Below are 19,257 nucleotides of genomic sequence, written 5' to 3' on the forward strand. Positions count from 1 at the left end.
AAGCAAAGCAAGGAGAAATTCTTAAAATGCAAATTAAGTAGTCCAACAACAAAAGAATGAAAAATAATATGACAGATTTTTAATTTTCGCGGACTTCTACTCTTATCGTACATTTCAGTTTTTTTTGCAAATCGATATATTTTCTATTAAACAAAAAAGAAGTTTTTAGAAGTTATTTTAGGGAGACGGAAATTAAATAGACGCTAAAACTCAATAAGAAACAAAAAAAGCTCGTTTCTTTTAAACTTATTATAATATTTATACACCATTAATCTATTATTAATTTGTAATTTGAGTAATATCTTCTAGAGAGAAAAAGGAATGAAACAAATGAAGTTGAAATATTTGATTTAACACTTCTTTGGTTCCTCTGGCCTCACGGGCAAACTATTTAGCGTGCTACTTAGAACCTATAGATTTTATGATTTTTGATTCAAAGTGTACTACCATCTTATCAACTTATTTGAATTGAAAATAGAAAGACAAAAAACTTTTTTAAAAAAAAAACAAACAAAACTTTGTAAAATCCGCCCTCTGGCAACTGAATGAAAACCTCTAACCAAGGTCTCTTATTTCATCTGAAAATTGAATTGATTGCAATTAAGCAGAACTGCCTAATATGTAATTTTTGAGACTAGAAGAACAGAAAACACAGTTGGTTGAGAAAAAAATAAAATTTCGTTAATTTTTTATTCCATATTCTCTTGATTGTTCCTGCTGCGTCAGTCGGCTCACGTTTTTAGGCTCTGTGCGATTAAATACGTTGATTGACCAAGAAAATACTATCACCAAAAGGATAATCAAAATCGAAATTTATCGTCAAATTCAAGAGAGCAACCGCCTTTTCAGCTTTTGCTTGGTATGTAACATAGAACTTTGGAATTATAACATGTTTTCTCCGATTGACACAAAAACGATTAAATAATCAAGTTAGATAATCGATCTGCCTAAAGTAATTAATATACACAAAAGTTAGAATTTAGTTTCAAAATAAAAACTTTTGTATTTTTTCTACGATATAACGCCTTAGTATTGAGAATTATTTGTGTTTCATTTTATTCGACTTAAACTACAAAAATCAAAAAAATCCCAATATGCTGATGAAATTAATTGTAAAATAAGGAGAAACAAAGCTCTCCAGAACGAAAACCAATTTTTTAAACTTAATCAACAATTCTAACTTTTGATGATTTCTTGATCAGTAGGACATCGTTGCAACTGATTGCTTTCGTTGAAAATCAGTTCTTTGAGAAGCTGCCTTGTATAGCAGAACAACACACATTGCAATTGGTTTAATATCGGTTGTGATTGTATCAGTATGAGGGTTGTGATTTTTTCAGTTTTCCTATTTAAAATTTTTTTTTATCAAGATTACTTCAGAAAATCGTTCAATTTGAGCCTCGCAAAACCGATAGTGAAAAAAGTTTTCCCTCTCAAAACAAAGAAAAGTCTTTGGCAAATTTGAGAAGTATCTTGGAACACTCCGTGCTACGCACAATCTTGCACAAGCTGTTTTTTTGACGTCTACAAGCAAATGTCTAGAAATGTTGTTTCAATAGAAAAAGAGCACCGTTATTTTAGGGTCTACCAAAACAGAAATAGTGGTCGCTTATTGACAAAAGGGGCTTTGATCGATTTTGGCGATTTCTTTTGTTTGAATCCGAGGAAAATCTCAACACGTGTCGAGGTGTCACTGGTGTATCCCTATATCTATTTAACTACGCCAGCCCAGAATGAAAAAGGAGGAGGGTAAAAAAATCAGAACATACTGGAAAATCCCAAAAGTTTTCTAACTGGACTTGAGAAATTTTTCCGTCGCAAATTTAGCTATGTATCAGCTCGCTTGCGCTCCAGGTTGTTTATGATCAGACTCCTATGCGCTCTAAGCCGTTTATGACTGGACTTAAGCGCTCTCGACAGTCTCTATGCGCTCGAAGTGCGTTCGAAGCCGTTTATGATCAGACTCAAGCGCGCTCGACAGTCTGTATGCGCTCGAAGTGCGCTCGAATCCGCCTTTGATCAGACTCAAGTGCGCTCGATTCCGCCTGTGATCAGACTCAATTGCTCTAATTCCACCTTCCAGACCGTAATTTCGAGCGCACAAAGGTCAGGTGTGCGCTCGAAATGGTCTGGTTCAGGACGATTTCGAGCGCACACCTCAGTCTGGTTTCTGTTTTTTTAAAAATTTAAAGCCGTTATCGGACCATTTTCCTTTTAGCGTTTAATTTCGAGTAGCAGTAGAAAATTGGCTTGCCAGTGGTTGTCGCCAGGAATATGAGTAGTATATCATTGTATTTCCAATTCGGCTAATTAAAATAGCAAAGCGTATTTTATTCGATTCAGTTTAGCATAGTATGCGCATACGTGGTAAGTTATTAGTCGTCTCTGCTTGCTTAAGTTCTATTCAAGAATCCCCCCATGAAAAGGGGGGCAATTGTTCGAAAATTTGGCTATTTGTGTATACGATTCTTCTCGATGTTAAACAGGTTGCCTGTTAAGTATTATCGAAATGAGCATCTGGTCGAACAGTTTGTTGTTAAATGTGGTCAATAAGATTTTCTGTGCTGTATTGGAGTATTAATAGGTGTCTGAGTTTTAATCGGAGCATTTGGTGTATAAATCAAACGTCACGCGTTGATTCTCACGTACATCAACTCTTTTTTGCATCAAATAAATCTGACTAAGAGAGTTAAATAAAACAAAGACAAATCTATCATAATGTCTTTAACTATTAATTCATTGTACGATAAAACGTGAACGCTATTCACCTGGTTATACAATAAACGTAATGCTAAAACATGTTCACCCAGATTTTAACAGGACTTACAGAGATTAAAATACTAAACCGCAAGCTCTTTTTGTTTTTAGTAGTAGCAGCTGTTGTGAACTTAACAGTATTAGAATGGTTTCCCTTTCACGGTTCCAACATTTTTGTTATACATACTACCTCATCAAAAATATCCTCACAAGCCATTATTCCTAAGCTCAACAACACATTGAGTTTGAGAGTCTCAAATAACACAAAATTTAAATTATTTAACAATACTATTAACGGTGAATTTAACAAATTGCGCCACCAGTATATAAAGGATTCCTCGATACGACGTCCGTGTGAGAACATAATGTTGAATGAATTCACTGAAGCTGATTCCGACCTGAACAAGAACATGTTTTTTCTAGAAACTTCTGGAAAGACTGGTTTCGATGGTCGTCAATCTTGTGCATTGGAATCGGCCATTCGTTACTCAGGGTTCAAACCAAAGGTCATCATGTCGACCAAGTTTATCAGTATGCGACTTCGGCCTAGTATGTGCAATATGGTCAAAAGACACTACCCCAGCAAAATTGGGTTTTATGGAATCGATTTGGATTATTTATTTAAAGACACTCCACTAGATGGAATTCAAAGAGAGATTAGCAGACCGTGGTTTAGTGTGCACTTGAGTGACTTAATGAGACAAGCATTGGTCTACAAATTCGGAGGATATTATTCTGATTTGGATGTTATTACTATTAGGAGCTTGAGAGGGCTAGAAAATGTGTATCCATTTGACAACTTTTACCCAATAGAGTAAGTATGGTATTGTTGAACTGTCATCTTAACACGAATGCTGCACGTAGCTACTTGAGGCGGCAAACTTGCTAAATTGAAGTAGATAAAAGGATCAATAAATCAATCAGTAGTAAAATTAATCTTTTTAGTATCTAAATATTAACTAAGCATTTTCACGATACTAAATGGTTTTAAAAATGGATTATTTCGGAATCCTGACGAGCAGTTAATGACAGTTACACTATAGTACTAAAAAGCTACGTACACCAAGAAAATTTTTAAAAAGCTGCACAAACATCAAATAAGACGACATTTTGAGTTCAAATCGGGAAGTTAGGCAAACTCCCAGTTCTCTAATAACGGGAAGTTAGGCTCTTAGTTTTTCTAATACATGGCAGACAATTTATGAAGTTATCAGATAAATTAATTAGGAAATCTGAGTCAAGTCTCATCTTCTTCGAAGAATTTTTTGACAATTTTTTTGAAAATGCCATTCTTTTTCGTAAATTTTCAACGATTCCAAGCGAACTAGGCCCTTTAGCTTGTCTGATCACTCAACAAACAGTGTCCGCTCATCTGATGTTTTGTGCACCACGAGATGACTGATTGCTTGTAAAAAATCAAAATGTTGCCAAGAAATCTCTTTCCGTTTCTTCGAACAACTCGAACAATTCCTTTGCTTGAGACGCCCTGAGCCTGTTACATTTTTTTTCTGTTGTTTGTATGCATACTGTATACTGTCTTGATACTGCTATCTTATTTTTAAGCCGAGTTATCTTGTTTTCTGATTATCAAAACTGGGCATTTCCAATCGCAACAGCCTGGCAAACAGTGAATTAACAAAGCAGTTTAACCTTCTTTTCTGTGTAGGTGGAGAAAATGAGAATGAAATCGCGTTTAAAACTTAACAATTTCACGCCTTTCTTCACACCTTCGCGACAATCAAACGTTTTGAGCAAAAGTAACCCTTAAAGCGCAGAAATTGTGCTGTACGTAGCTTTTTGATTCTATAGTGTATTATGAACCTTTTGACACAAGTCATGATTCTAGAATTGCATGATTATACTTGCCATAATACATCAATACTTGTAAACTTATGTCAATTTTCATTCAAGAATTCCGTTAAATCGCACTACATTTGACAAACTTTATGATTAAATGACATATCATATACCAGGCAAACACTCGTGCATAGCTCAAAGAACGCAAGGGTCATTAGAATCACTGGAGTCTCTCATTTTTTTTACTTTATCTTTAACATCCTTGCCAGATCTGGCACGGAATTCAGACACCTCGTGCATAGAACCATTTATGGGCTTGTTAATAGCTAGATTTCCTCGGTTGACCACCGCAAAACGAGCTTTACCGTCCATAAAATTTCATATATGGACTCAGGTGATACATAGAAACACATGGAAACTTAGGCTTACACCGGTTACAAATAATAGAGTTTGACTGATACATAGGCTGAACTTTATTACAATAAAAAAAAGACATATATGGTACTTCAATGACCATAAAACAGTCCATATATGGCCCATCAATGCCTTAAAAAACCGTTTATGTCCATGATATGGCATAGATGAAAAATGAATCACAATTTCTTATGGAGACTTACTTATAGTAAAAAGAACCGTTTATAGTACCTCACGAAATAGCAAAAACACAACAGTAATATTTTTAATGGTTTTAGTTGACCGTATATGGACCGTTTTATGATAACTCATGTACCATATGGTCATTTTTGTGGAAAGCAAATTTGGTCAACCCGGATAAAACAAAAAAAACTTTCAGAACGAGCAATGTCTTGATATAGTCAACAAACAGTGAAGTTGTAATAACTTTAATTATATACGCACATTCGATAAACAGGACCCAGTCAATTTTCTCGTAAACGGCGTTTTTTTCAGGAACGTATCTAGCGACTGTTTACTGCCTAAAGATGCGAAATTGAAAAATGAGCTGAACAATGGATTATTTCACTTCAAGGCTGGGAGCGAGTTCGTCTGGCAGACAATGGCTGAAATCCGAAGAGTGTACAAGGATATGGTTGTACACAGGAACGGAGTGGGACCTGGATTGGTGGGAAGAGTTGCCAGGTCGTTTCTCAAAACGGAACATATGAGTGTTATTCAAAGTAAGTATTCAGAAATGAAAAGCTTCCGATCAAGACTCAGAGTCATCTTCTTGCATTTGTGTTATAGCACGGATCCAAATGTGAACGCTAAAACTCGCTCAATTTCTTGAAAGTTAAATTTTACGCAGAATGCGGAGAAAAAAAAGCGATAAAAATAGCTTTAAGAAAATTTCCGCTGTCGATTTTTCTGCTATCGATTAGGTCTCTTTTTTATACCCTATTGGAGCTTCGAGGTATTCGATCCTTAATTTGCTCTAACTATCATCAGTCTCGTCTTTCAATTAGAACTCCAGTTGCCTAGTACCTTAGTTGGTTGATATAAGTAATGCTAAAAAGAGTAAAAAAATGACGATAACAAAAATTTCTTTTGTTAAATCTGGAACAAAATCGGCGATACCGACATTCTAATATACATAGAAAATGAAGGCTTCTCAAAAAATGATATATATATATATATATATATATATATATATATATATATATATATATATATATATATATATATATATATATATATATATATATATATATATATTCTCCTTTGCTTGTACTGATGCGCAATAGAAGAACGGAATGAGGGTTTAAAGGGTGCCCAATAAAAAAAACAAGTTGTCATACATCGGTTCAGAATTTGGTGCAGTAAATCTTATTGGATGTCACGCTTATTTCACATTATTAACCTTCAATTTTACTCGAAAAATTTAGTGCCCAATTTCCCATCTTCCTCATTGTTTATTTTTCGCTTTGCTGATATAATATCTGTTCATATTCTGTTCATATTTTGTTCAACAGACCAAGTGATCATTTTCTTCAGTTTTCTATCTTACGTTCAGATGTTCAATTCAAACTCTGATCTCGTTCGGCAATTCCACCAAAGAAAACTAACCAAATTAAATTTCATTCAAATAGCGATAACTTTTCGCGAAGCTCGCTGGCAAAATTCAAATAAAGATTTTGCATCGAGAAATAAAGCGCAGAGTAATCACGCACCACAATATTTTTCTAATGGCAATTCTCGTACCGCGGAGCTAACTGACAAAACATAAATTGTGCTTTCCTACAGTGAAACACAGTGTAAAATAATCACGCACGCCATACCGCAGCCAGCAGTCACCAAACGAACACCCTAATAAATAAAGGCTCGTGGCCTGAGCCTTCATCAGACCCCGCTCTTCGATGGGAGAACTGACGAACACAATTAAAACTTGCTTTGCTGGAGAAGAAAAACATCACTTTAGATACATTATTTGGCCCAAAACCCAAAAACGTGGAACTGCCTTTGGAATATTTCTACGAGGAGACAAGTCAAGGGCATCCTCAAATCAGTTTGTGAAATGCCAATAAACTAATGAAGTATTAATTCTATGTGGGGACAAGCCTTGGGAACTCGCGCATTCGAAATCATTCTCATTAGTGTGTATAGGCATCGGAGTCGACGACAGACCTCTTTTAGCTGTAAAAATCCTCATATTTTGATTTAAAAAAACTCACAACACTGGATTTTCGGAAACTCCGGAACGAAGCTTTTCTTCGTCCACGAGACATCACGTTCGACAAAAATCTATTTCTATTCAGCAACCAATTGAAAGTGCAACAGTTGATTATATTTTCGTGAACATTTTTTGTTACACATTTTTTCATTTTTAAAAAAAGAGGAGAAGGTTATCAAAGACGTGTTCATAGCAATTCTGACAGAAATTTAAACAAGCTTTCCGACATTCAGTCAAAACTTACGAAAAAAAAAACCATTGAACATCGCAAAAGGTTAGAAGTGGCCAAAAATATGAAAATCGTATTTAAGAGTCAACGCCAGATTCATGCGCACAACAATACTCCAGTTTTCATTAGCTTTAACGCTATAAAATTGCAAAGGAACTACTAACTGTCCGAACGGCTCTCAAAGAAATCACAACCAAATCAGCTTCTCGCACTCCGACTTCTAATTGTCAAAATTGGGGCTCAATGTGGTCCCCTAGCAAAAAAAAAGATTGCACTGGGCAAATAGTGTAAAAAATGTGGATTAGCAATTCATTTCGCTAAGATCTTCAGGAGATCTTGACGTCCAAAATTCACCCCCAATCTACCAACGACGGAAACTCGGTAAAAGCAGTTGAACTGAAAACTCCGTCAACTTTAATGAATCTGATTTTTGGACAAATTGTACAAATCAGATGACAGAAGTTTTGATGACAATAATGTAACTGTTGTCAACAAAACTTCCAAAAGATGGAACCCTTTAATATGCCACGCGCAATAAAAAAAATACCAGTCACATTGCATATGGTCTCCGGTAGTGCAAGCTTTATTATTTAACAAATCAGTTGCACTGCAAACTGTGAGATCTAAACGCAAGCGTTCTGGGTGACAAACAAAATCAGACTTCAACAGCGGATTTTCTTAAGCGAGCCGATCGACTCTCTAAAACATATTCGTACATAATTTTCAAGCAAGGAATGGAATAATCCCAAAGCCGAATCCACAGTAAAATCAAATTGATTGAAACCATTGATCGGACAGGACCTCCTCAAGGATTTGGGCCTCTCAATCAACACAACACCTTCTCAAAAACTGATAGGTAATATGGTAAATAATCTTACAGCACAATGTCCCATCAAAAAACGCGTCCCAATTTTTTTCCTCAACTCATAACTAATATATCTAAGTGAACGATCAAATACTCATATAGCGGCTCAGAATTTTGACAAAAATGCGCCTAAACATCAAAAAGGAAAAAAGTTCCAAGCAGATACAAAAATAATAGAATCGTGAAATGTTCGATTACTCAAAAATTGATCGAGCATATCAAAAGTTGTCCAATTGTTGCGGCCAATTTTCCATTTTTCAAATAGTCGTAAAAATAAACAGAGATCAGAAAATTAAAATAGCTCCCGTCTCACGAAGCCTCAGTCAAAACAGAAACCAAATGCTAAAAAGTGTTCCACTGATAGATTCAAAATCTCAACAAATAGGTGACAGTACGCTTAGCTGACTGTCTCCGACAATTAGACATCTTAAATTTCCACGTTAATTTCCAAACTGTCATTTTGTCGAAACAGAAAGTGATTGGCTACGTAACGTATTTTCACAAACCGGTATTTTGCACCTCAAAATTAAAACATCCGCAACTTTGTATCTTGAGCCGTCAAAAACACTAGGAAAATTCCGTTCATTTTTCTAATCAGTACACTATATTATTAAATTTTCATGAAACTCTGGCGGCGCACTGTCCTTTTTATGTAAATCTGAAATAAGCTTTTGGACTGAAATTTCGCCGATATTGGGGAAGGCAGTGTGAAAGCAACAGAAATATTCCAATATAACCCGACTCTCGAGACACTTGTAAAATGTGATGATTCATATTCTGGACGCGACTTGAACTGGAACAACTGACAGTAAATGGTTGAAATCTATTGCCTTTGTTTCTCGGTTTTTCTATTTTTGCGAGATGCACCACTTAAAAATTGAACTCGAATTGTTAGATGTGAAATGGTCTGTCAAGTGCTTTAAAATATCTGCATAGACAAAAAATTAAGGTAGCTGAGCATCACATAGTACTTCTTCCGATCATTAAGAAAATGTTTTTGAAGAAGTTATGCAATAGTTCGCACACACTGGGTTGTTCGTGCTCTTCCGTAGCAATTCTCAATACAGCCACCGCTGGAAGCGAATGTGCGCCTCGTCGAATATTTTGCCAGTCACCGTTATCATCAAGTTTTAAAAAACCTCATCTTACGATACAGAATTTCTAGTTGCCAACCTGCAACTATTTCCTGTATTAGCAACATCACTAAAGTTTAACCAGCTAATTTTAGCATCTCAGTTACCCTCACTCTATTCAGCAGAAACACGTTTTTTGCAAATTACACCGCAAGAAGGCACACATTTGAAAAGAATTATCTCAATTGATAATGTCGCACCGCAAGTGTGTATATTAAATTTTTTTATCTGTCAGTCGCTTAGTGAAAACCAGTACAAATACATATAAACTTTTACATCAATTTAAAATTTGCACATTTAACAGAACCTCAAAATTTCCCTAAAAATAGTGCAGCATCAGTTGCATACGGACAAAATGAATTTTTCATTTCAAAAAAAACTTTTCAATAACTTTGAAACCATCTAACCCACTACAAAACACGATTACTTTTGATAGAAGCACCAACGTCACAGCAACAACCGCCAACACCCAAGCAACATTCTTCAATCATATCTTCAACACAGAGCTTACCACTCACTGATAGCCCGAGAAAACTGATCTAGGAAAACATCGTATAAGGTCTTCTTCACTACGTCGCTGATCGCGTCCCAGTAACTTAATAAGTACTAAAAAAGTGCTTAATTGTATCCTGAGCAACAACGAGGACAGACTAAGAGCAATTAAACCATATATGAATGTATATATATATATATATATATATATATATATATATATATATATATATATGCATATATAAATATATATATAAGTTTATATTTATATATATATATATATATATATATATATATATATATATATATAGCCCTATTGGAAAGACATTTATTTAAAGTCGGGTTGCTTTTTCACTGTCGAAAAGTTCCAAACGCGCTGCGGGAAGCACTTACTGATGACTACCACACAAGCCATCCAGGACTATGCGGAATGATACGAATGGCAACGCATTGCTGATGCCCATAAATGAACCTGAAACTGACTGTTAAATCAGTTAGGCGTAAACCTTGTTCGTAAAAGGAGAGAACTGAGAACCAATTACACTTTCCTCATAAAGCATGTAATGAAATCAAGAACTTCAACTGGATCTTGGAGACCAATTTCTGATGAGTTAGGTCACGAAAGGTATGTTGAGTGCCACTCGCAACGCGAATACTAGAGAAAAAAACTGTACTAATGACGAAATATGATTGTTTCAATCAACGAAAGCATGTCTCCAATCCTCCTGACCAAAAAAGCTGTATAACTCAAATATGCAAGAAAAATACAATGGAATAAACAATCCAGAATATTTCTGGTATAACTCTTTGAGGTCTTTACCGGGATAGTCAATACAATAGTCACCACAAAGCCAACAATTTCTAAAAATACAAGAAGCTGGAAAACTACCACTCATATTCAGGAACAGTTATCTAGAAGAATTTGGCATGCGCGATGAAAAGTGAAATTCACTGAAAAATTATGTTGTGAAAACTGGGCCCTGATCTGATGAGAAAAACGACTCAACAAAAAAGATCAATGCCTTTTCTAAAGAATTCACACGCAAACGGAAATGTGATCAGCGAGTCAATCACAAAGAGGGAGATCTCGCTAGCGGAAAGTCATCAATTAAATCAATGTATAACGAGTAATTCTGTTTAGACTTCAAAAAACAGAATTTTTCTGCCCTACAAGTTTAACAAATGGAAATTGAAGCATCTGCCGCCCACTTTATTATTATATATAATATTTCCTTCATCAGAAAACAGGCGCATGTCAGCTTTTCAGCAATTAGGTCCATCAAGCTCACCAGTAGATACTTCCCAGGTTTAGGTCCAGACCCAAATTGAGCTATGATCAGACTATCCAGACTGAAACGGCATCTGATCAGACTTTCATCCAGTCTGATCATAGCTCAATTTGGGTCTGGACCTAAACCTGGGTTGTACTTCGAGTCCAGCGTCCGAGTGCAGCAGAGTCCGAAGAGTGCGACTACTATGGAAAATATCAACTGTAATCGGACCCTCAAACTAAACGATAATGGCGATCTGGGGATATTGAAAACATCCCAAATCCGCCAGCCTTAATAATTGCGTTGCGACGATCCAAAACACAGAGATACAATCACTTGCATAAGTCAATATGTCGCCAGTCACTGGACAGTTATCTTTCCGAACCCCCCAAATCAGATTAATTCGAGGTTCCCGACAATCGACGCGCGATGGTTTCCTTTCTCTTTCCGTTTATGAAGAAGGATCGATTTATGAAAACTGAATGAAGATTGATACCAAACTACAATTACACTAAAACTATTAAAAATTTCAAAATGCTAATTATCACAAGCTTTTCATAACCAGTTAGTATGTTGTTCATTTTATTTAACCGGGGAACAAAATTTAATATCTATAAAATATGCCACTATTTTAAAAAAAATTGATTGCCGTGCAATTTCAATGAAAAATTTAATCTCGTACCTGGGAGGCGTATGTCAGACGTAAGTTCCTAATTTGGTGCAGTCAATTTTTTTCAGCGTCTTATTTAGATCAACTTATTAACGTTCGTTCTTACTAAAAATATTTCATAAGCAAGTTTCTTGTTTCATGCTTGTTTACTTCCGGCTTTGTTGATATGAAGAATGTTCACATTTTGTTGACTTAAATAACAAATCAAAATAATCACTCTCTTGAGTTCTGCATCTCCTGTTCAATAACTCAATTCAAACTCTTATGTCGCTCTGCGTTTTCACCAAAGAAAACCTAACAAAACGTAATTTTTAGTTCTAATAGCAGTTTTCGCCCTCCCCAAAGTTTACTGGCAATATTCAGGTGGTGTTTTTGCACCGCGAGATACAGTGCAATGTAATCACACTCGACATATGTTGAGGTCCCACACAGAAGTGACCTCTGATTAGACCATCACCGAGCGCATTCCCGCCATACCACAATTGAAGTGAAGGTTTTAAGGTAAAATTTAATTGCCGATTGACTGTTTCAGCTAAAGAATTGTCTCTGCTGCCCCCATTTGTGTTCATTCAGCCCGCATTCCGACCATATCAGTACGTATTCACATCTACAGAGAGAGAAACTTCATTCTGGGAGAGTTTGCTGCGATGCTCAAAAGCTGTTCACATTTTTCACTCCATAGTCGGGGACGAGGAGGTCACTGGAAACGCTAGACGGGAAATCTTTTCTTATTTGGGACCAAGATACTGCCCCGCATCTTTTGTACATCTTAAACAGTTCTAACTAAAGCTGTCAAAACTTAAACCAATGACTGTTTAATGTGGTTAATGAGTTTCTTAAATAATTATTTGATTTGATTTGTTGAATATTTTATAAAGTTAGCAGCACGCTTAAAATGCACCGAATTGATTAAAAAAAACAATTTTTACCTCAAATTAATCGTTATTCGTGTGTTAATCAAACCGTTCTTTAGTCTTGAGTAGGTTTTTAATTTAATATATTAATATTTTCAAGTAATATGAATAATTTGATTGAATTTAGGTCTGGGTTGTAGGTTGACTACCAAAAATGCGGTGGCTATACTGTTTTCTGTCATTTATTTTGTTGTCGAGTGAGCAGTATGGGGGTGAAGCGTTGTCGTATAGGAAATCTCAACTTTCAAATAGCACGGATTTTTTTTTAATTTTCAGTTTTTCCCGATGCGTCATTGACGTCATCTTCCAAATCTTTTAGAATTGGCATGTTGATTTTACTTACAAAATGGAACAGTAGAATTAAAAGTTGCTTATTTGCAGCAACTGGATATCAAAGCCTTTAATTTCCAAAAGCAAATGAGGAAATGAAATATTGTAATAGTTAAGATTTTAAAGCAGTTCAATATGTCACTGAGTTATATTGCGTTTTTTAAAAAACAAAAATTTTTGAGGATTTTAAGGAAATAAGGAAACAAGCGACAAAATAAATTTTATTAACAAATTTTGTTGATGGGCTCTGTGATATCATTGGGAGATAAATTTGCTAAACTTTTTAGTTATTTATTTTATCTCATTGGCCGCCCGCCACTGTTTCTGCTTTAAAAGTTTGTTTCGGATAAATTCCTTTTTGAACAAGACAATTTTGATCTTAGTGCTCACGGCAGAAAATGAAAATTTTTGGATAAAATTATGGATAATATTTCTACCGCCTTTTGTGTCATTTCAGTTACAGCTCGACCAAAAATGTGTGTTGATAGCTTCAAAATCGTTAGTTCTGCATGCAGTTTGTTTTTCAGTTTTTTAAAATGATGAAAAAGGTTTAATTCCGCAATTTTCAGGGCACCGAATAATTTGAATTTAACTATTCTCAGCAGAGCAGAACTTCAAATTCTATCCGTTTTCTGGGTGAGAAAATTTTGTTTTTAAAACCATTTGTTGAGTACGATCATTTTCCAATCTGACCGCTAAAGGTTGCCCACGGACTGGCATCAAACGATGCATATAATTGCTAAAAAAGCCTTTACTCTATTTTTAGTTTGGCAACTCAATTCATTGGACTAAAATATATATATTTCTTTAATCAATTTTGTACATTTCTTACAACTTTTTGTTTAAATACAAGTAGGACCCCGTTGCAAAAGCAGTTGCTAATCAGTTTTCGCTTTGTTGAAAACAAACATACCTTACCGCTGAAATATATGCTCACATTTATAAAAAAAAACATAATTAGCAGTAGGTTTCCAGGGAAACATTGTCATCAACGAGGCATCTTTTTTTAATGTTTGCGTCATATTAAACCCTTGCATAAGCATCATTACAAATATTAGCTTTTTTAAAGTGGAGATCCGTTCCGTTACTCTCTAAGTGGCCCAAAACTTACAGCTTGAGCCAATAATAGATCAATCAAAAAAGCAAATAGTTTAAATAAGATTCACTGGAAGATACGGCGACAAATTTTATGAATATGAATAAAATGCGATATCAAAAAAAACTCGTTTTGGAAAGAATATACTGTTTCCAATCATATTTCAATCAAACCGTTGAGATATTTATCAAGGAATTGCATCAAAATTTGCAACAATTTTTTAGAAAATTGTCTTAAAGTTTTTGAATTTGGCCACTTTAGCTACGAAGTAGTTAAAAAACTAAAATTTTTTTCCTTAATATATTTTATACGTTTTTACTTGTACTTTATTGTAATCCACAAAAGACTTCAATCAATCAATTAAACCAGTGGTTGCACATCTCTCTGTTATAAAAGTAATTCATCGCAGAAATGTTTTTACATAGAACCAAAACAAGCAGCAACATTGAGGGAAAAATATTCGTCTACGATGCATATCTATCAACCTGTGCGTCACATTGAACCCTGGCCTAAGAGATCATTACATCATTACAAATTTTATCTAGTTGTACAGTCGCGAGATTCTCGTTTTTGCCAATTATCTGAATGTGACGTCCAAATAATAGACAGAGCCAACAATAGATCATGCAAAATGGAACTATAATAAGTTAGTGCCATTGGAGAGAACTGCGATGTCATATAGAAGATAATACAATAAGTTTGTCACAATCATTTTTTGTGTTCTTTAATCATTGAAACGTATTGAATTGATCAAAACAAAACGAATAATTTTTTCAACTCAATTTTACAGTACTGGTGTCTCACTGAGGGAAAAATGATCAATAGATAATACAGTAATTTGGACATCTTAAGATTTTTTCCGTTTTCGATGCTGTGTTTTCTAGCAAAAAGCCAACTTTGTCAAGGCGATGCGATAAATCGCAACCCGGATCAATAATTTTGTAGGTCGTAGTTTACGTAGTTGTTTGTCTCTCTTTCTTGCTAAAACAATATGTTGACATTCAAAGGTGCGCAGCAGAAGACCCTTTTCCACCACCATTCGCCACATTTGCTATAACAATAATTTGGACAATTCGGCTAAGTTTTGGACTTCAGTCAAAAATAATGCAAATTTCAGGAGGCAACAATGAGCATATACTCCTTGCAGTGCAGTAAAAAAACGTAAAAGAGGGGATTTTTCTTACGTAGCTCCTCATAATCTTTCAGTTTTCTATTTGCAACTGTCATTGCAATTTTGATTAAAGAAACACAGTGCAAATAAAATGTTCCGTAATTATATCAGTTTATTTTCAACACCGCTTTTTAATGATGAAACGGTGTATACCAAAAAAACAATCCAGGAAAAGTAGGAGGGTAGTATCTCTGTTTTTATTTTCTTCATTTGTTGTCTTTAAATGCGTTTTCTAACAAAAAAGACTGGACAAGAGAAAACAGTGAATAGCAGCTGTGTTGAAAACTAGTAAAAATTTATATTTAATTTCATAAAAATATCCTTATTTATAAAACATATGTTCATGATATGTTCATATTTTTTCACCTTTATATATGTTCATACTTCTGAGATGAAAATTTGCTTGTTGTATCTTTGGCAGAGCTTTGTTTGTTCCGCTACTTTTTATATGACTAATACCAAACTAGCAACTAGAGCCAACATTAGATTAATCAAAAAATAATTAGTTTATGTCAGACCCATTCTCGAAGAATTCCTGATTAAAATACAACCTCGAAATTTGGAATCACAAAAAATATCATTTTGTTTAATCTGAACTTATCGAAATTGCAAAAATTATCCCGGTATACTAAGAGAAATTTTTTTCCAAATGATTTTATTGTTTCCAATCAAATTGCAATCAAACCGTTGATAGATTGAGCAAAAAATTGCATCAAACTATGCCTAATTATTTTATAAGTGGCCTTAAACCACTTTGATTTTGGCCGCTTGAACTATGAAGTAGTTAATAAACGTAAAATTTATTTTTGTTTTATCAATTTTGTGTGCTCTTAATTGTACTTTGCTCTAATCCAAAAAGGACTCCGACCATTCTATTAAACCAATAGATGCACATCAGTCTTTTTTTGAAAAAAATGCTTTATCATAGATATTAATTTGCACTTGCAAGCGGCAGTTTTTAAGAGAAAAGTTTTCATCTATGATGCATATTTATCAACTTTTGCGTCACATTGAACCCTCGCCTAAAAGTTTATTACAGTTTTATCTAGTTGTACAGTCCCGAGATTCTCATTTTTGCCTTTTATCTGAATGTGACTGCCGATTAATAGACAGAGCGAACAATAGATCATTCAAAAGGCAACTATAGTAAGTTAGTGCCATTGGAGAGAACTGCGATGTCATATTGATGAGAATGCAATAAGTTTGTCACAATCTTTATTTGTATTGATTAATCATTGAGACGCCTTGAAATGATCAAAACCAAAAAAAGTATAATTTTTTAAACTCTATTTTGCAGTTCTGGTGTTTCATTGAGGCAGAAAAATAGCAATAGATAATACAGTTGCTTATACATCTCAATTTTTTCAAGGCGTCGCTGGAGCCAATTTTCAGCACATTTTGGCACTTTTTCTATAACAATAAATTGCTGGGATTAGTATGTAGGGATGAGTTGGTATTCAATCAAAAAGAATGCGAATTTCAGCAAAAAAATAAGCATATACTCTTTGCAGTGCAGTAAAAAAACTTAAAAGTGGAGATTTTTCTTACTGAGCTCTTTGTAATACGTCTTTGAGTTTCCTATTTTAAAAACTGTCATTGCAATTTTGATTAAAGAAACACAGTGCAAATAAATTTTTCCGTTCGTATGTGAATTTGTTTTGAACACTGCTTTTTTGTTGTGAGACAACCAAAGGCGAAACGGTGCATATCAAAGAAGAATCCACGACAAGTCGTTAAGTAGTTTTCTTGGTTATTCAATTTGTTCAACTCTTTTCTTTGAATTTGCGTTTCGTTTTAAAAAAAATGACAAGAGAAAAGAGCACATGAAAACATAATTTTTTTTCAAAAAGTAATTTAGCAGCATTGTATATTGGGACGAAAACTAGTAAACAGAATACATATTTGTGACAATTTCATACCGAAATAAGAAAAATTGGATCATCATTTGATTTCTAAGGTGGCTGAATGCGCCAAAAAGTGAAAGGTGTCATTAAATTTCAAAGTTACGGGAGAAAATTGGTGAATTTTTCTTGTGCCTTTTAACTAGCGGCTTGAGCATGATTTTGTCTTCCTCACTCAATGCTATCTTTTTTGCATGTTGTTAATTTTGTAAAGTTGTTAACGTGTAGAAGTCACAAACTTCCTTTTTGGGGCACGATTGTTTTGAAGATAGTAGCAAATTCAATTTGCTGGTTCCTCTTCAACTATGAAACGGAAAAAATGTTTGAGGAACAAACCCAAAAATAGTGAACTTTTGTTTTCAGTCCAATAACACGTATGTATAATTTTGTGTTCAAGACGATGAGCCTTCAACATATTCTCCTTGCCGCCAATAACATTTCAATCTGACAACATTTAGCTTGCTAAAACGAGTTTCAACAAAAATTTTTTGCTAATTAGTTTTCTCTGTATTGGAATTGTTCTAGTTGATCATTGTTTTTTATCAATTAATTTTGCAGATTACAATTGCGCCTTGAATAATAATTGATTAGAACTCAGACTGTGAAAACCTGAATGCTGCTAGGATAAGAACCATAAGTGCTAGGATAAATGAATCGCTTTAGAGTGATAAAGCTCAAAACTTTTCGCCTCTTTGATTACTCGATTGTCTGTTATATTAATTTTTTCCTGCATTAATTTTTTTACTATCTTACTTGAGCAAATTTTTCAACCTGACAAAGAAACTGAGTACAAATTAAACTAAATTTGATGCATAGTTTTAAATTTTACTTATGTTTGTTTTCTAATCATTTAGTTTTTTGATCAAAAAGAGCCACGCCAAGGCTAATTGTTTAATAATTTTAGATGTGAGACGCACCACGTTAACTTAATTCAATGAAGTCTGCTCTGTACAATGAACTCCTGTAATTGGAGTTAAATCGCGGTGACGAAGTTTCTTTTGTTTGAAAATAAAACTACAAAAAATTTGGATGAGCTTAAGATTGAATTATAACTCATGATTATTTTGTTCTGCAATTTTAGTTTTCGTTTCTATCTGATGTCTATTCGATTTGTTAATGGAAATTTTCTGTAGCGTGTTTAATGCATTCAAGATCAGTATCAAGCGCTCTCGTAACGTTTGGAATAAATTCAATTCTTTTTATGTCAATTTTCATGGACACTTGAGAAGCAGTTAACCAGGGTTAGATTTCTCTTACTTACCATTGATGCGTCGGTGATTATATTTTTTATTGGAGGAGCGCTGCGAGCCACTTTTGCAGCTTTATCAATTAATTTTAAAAATTACTAGAAAAAATACAGTTTCGACAAAAAAACATGAGAAATAATTCTGTAAGTTATAACTGCATCTCTTTAGCCTTCAGACTCTATCGATAACTCTGTAGCTCTTTAGTAATTTTAAGTCCTTACCAAACATGTGCTCAAGTCGTGCGTTCCTAACTGTTATTCTGGCTAACCTGCTGTTTGTGGGCTGTATACAAAAACAAAGAGCACCCATTTGTCTACTATTTTTAGTTGTTTGTCAATGCGAGAGCTACTTCATATTTACTGGAATACATAAACTGACACATTATTTACTTAATCTGTTGACGTGAGTGCTTACATGATCATTTTTTATTCAATTAATATAAATAGGCTGGATTCCACGATATTTGCGGACAAAGAACTGTAACCAATCATGCAAAATATCAGCAATTGTGGCCAAAAAAAATCAATGAAAACTTTGTTCAATCTTGAACTTCACTATTTCTTCAGAATCAACGTCGAATTATCTATATGTTACGCAAACTGATCACTCCTCTATAGGGGCTATAGGTGCGACGCCGGCCGCTTGCTTCTTTTTGGGTGAATGCTCGTCGCCCGATTAATCGTTGAGAAAATCGAGGTATGTGATGTCACCTAAGCGTGTGGTCTTCTTCTTTGTTCTCGAGCGTTTGCATGTGGAGG

The 19,257-nt window shown here is 34.5% G+C and overlaps 1 protein-coding gene across 2 annotated transcripts; it reads left to right on the plus strand.

Annotated features, from left to right (window-relative positions):
* Nucleotides 1-2,636: 2,636 nt before the first annotated feature.
* Nucleotides 2,637-12,802, plus strand: LOC142340119 (lactosylceramide 4-alpha-galactosyltransferase-like). 2 transcript variants are annotated; one of them, XM_075390568.1, is made up of 4 exons: nucleotides 2,637-2,785; nucleotides 3,181-3,571; nucleotides 5,464-5,690; nucleotides 12,373-12,802. In XM_075390568.1, the coding sequence occupies exons 2-4, from the start codon at nucleotides 3,270-3,272 to the stop codon at nucleotides 12,621-12,623; spliced, it is 780 nt and encodes a 259-aa protein (XP_075246683.1). In that variant the 5' UTR covers nucleotides 2,637-2,785; nucleotides 3,181-3,269; the 3' UTR covers nucleotides 12,624-12,802. The 2 variants fall into 2 exon arrangements, with proteins under 2 accessions (XP_075246683.1, XP_075246682.1); XM_075390567.1 differs by having other exon boundaries at nucleotides 2,637-3,571.
* Nucleotides 12,803-19,257: the final 6,455 nt, after the last annotated feature.

The sequence above is a fragment of the Convolutriloba macropyga genome, chromosome 5, assembly GCF_964194025.1.
Source record: "Convolutriloba macropyga chromosome 5, txConMacr16.3, whole genome shotgun sequence".
Classification (NCBI taxonomy): Eukaryota; Metazoa; Xenacoelomorpha; order Acoela; family Convolutidae; genus Convolutriloba; species Convolutriloba macropyga.

Excerpts from the sequence above, each read along its gene's own strand:
- LOC142340119 (XM_075390567.1), top strand. The coding sequence starts at position 2,799 with ATGTTCACCCAGATTTTAACAGGACTTACAGAGATTAAAATACTAAAC. Across the intron at positions 3,572-5,463 it reads GACAACTTTTACCCAATAGA|GAACGTATCTAGCGACTGTT; the intron begins GTAAGTATGGTA and ends CGTTTTTTTCAG. Across the intron at positions 5,691-12,372 it reads ACATATGAGTGTTATTCAAA|CTAAAGAATTGTCTCTGCTG; the intron begins GTAAGTATTCAG and ends TGACTGTTTCAG.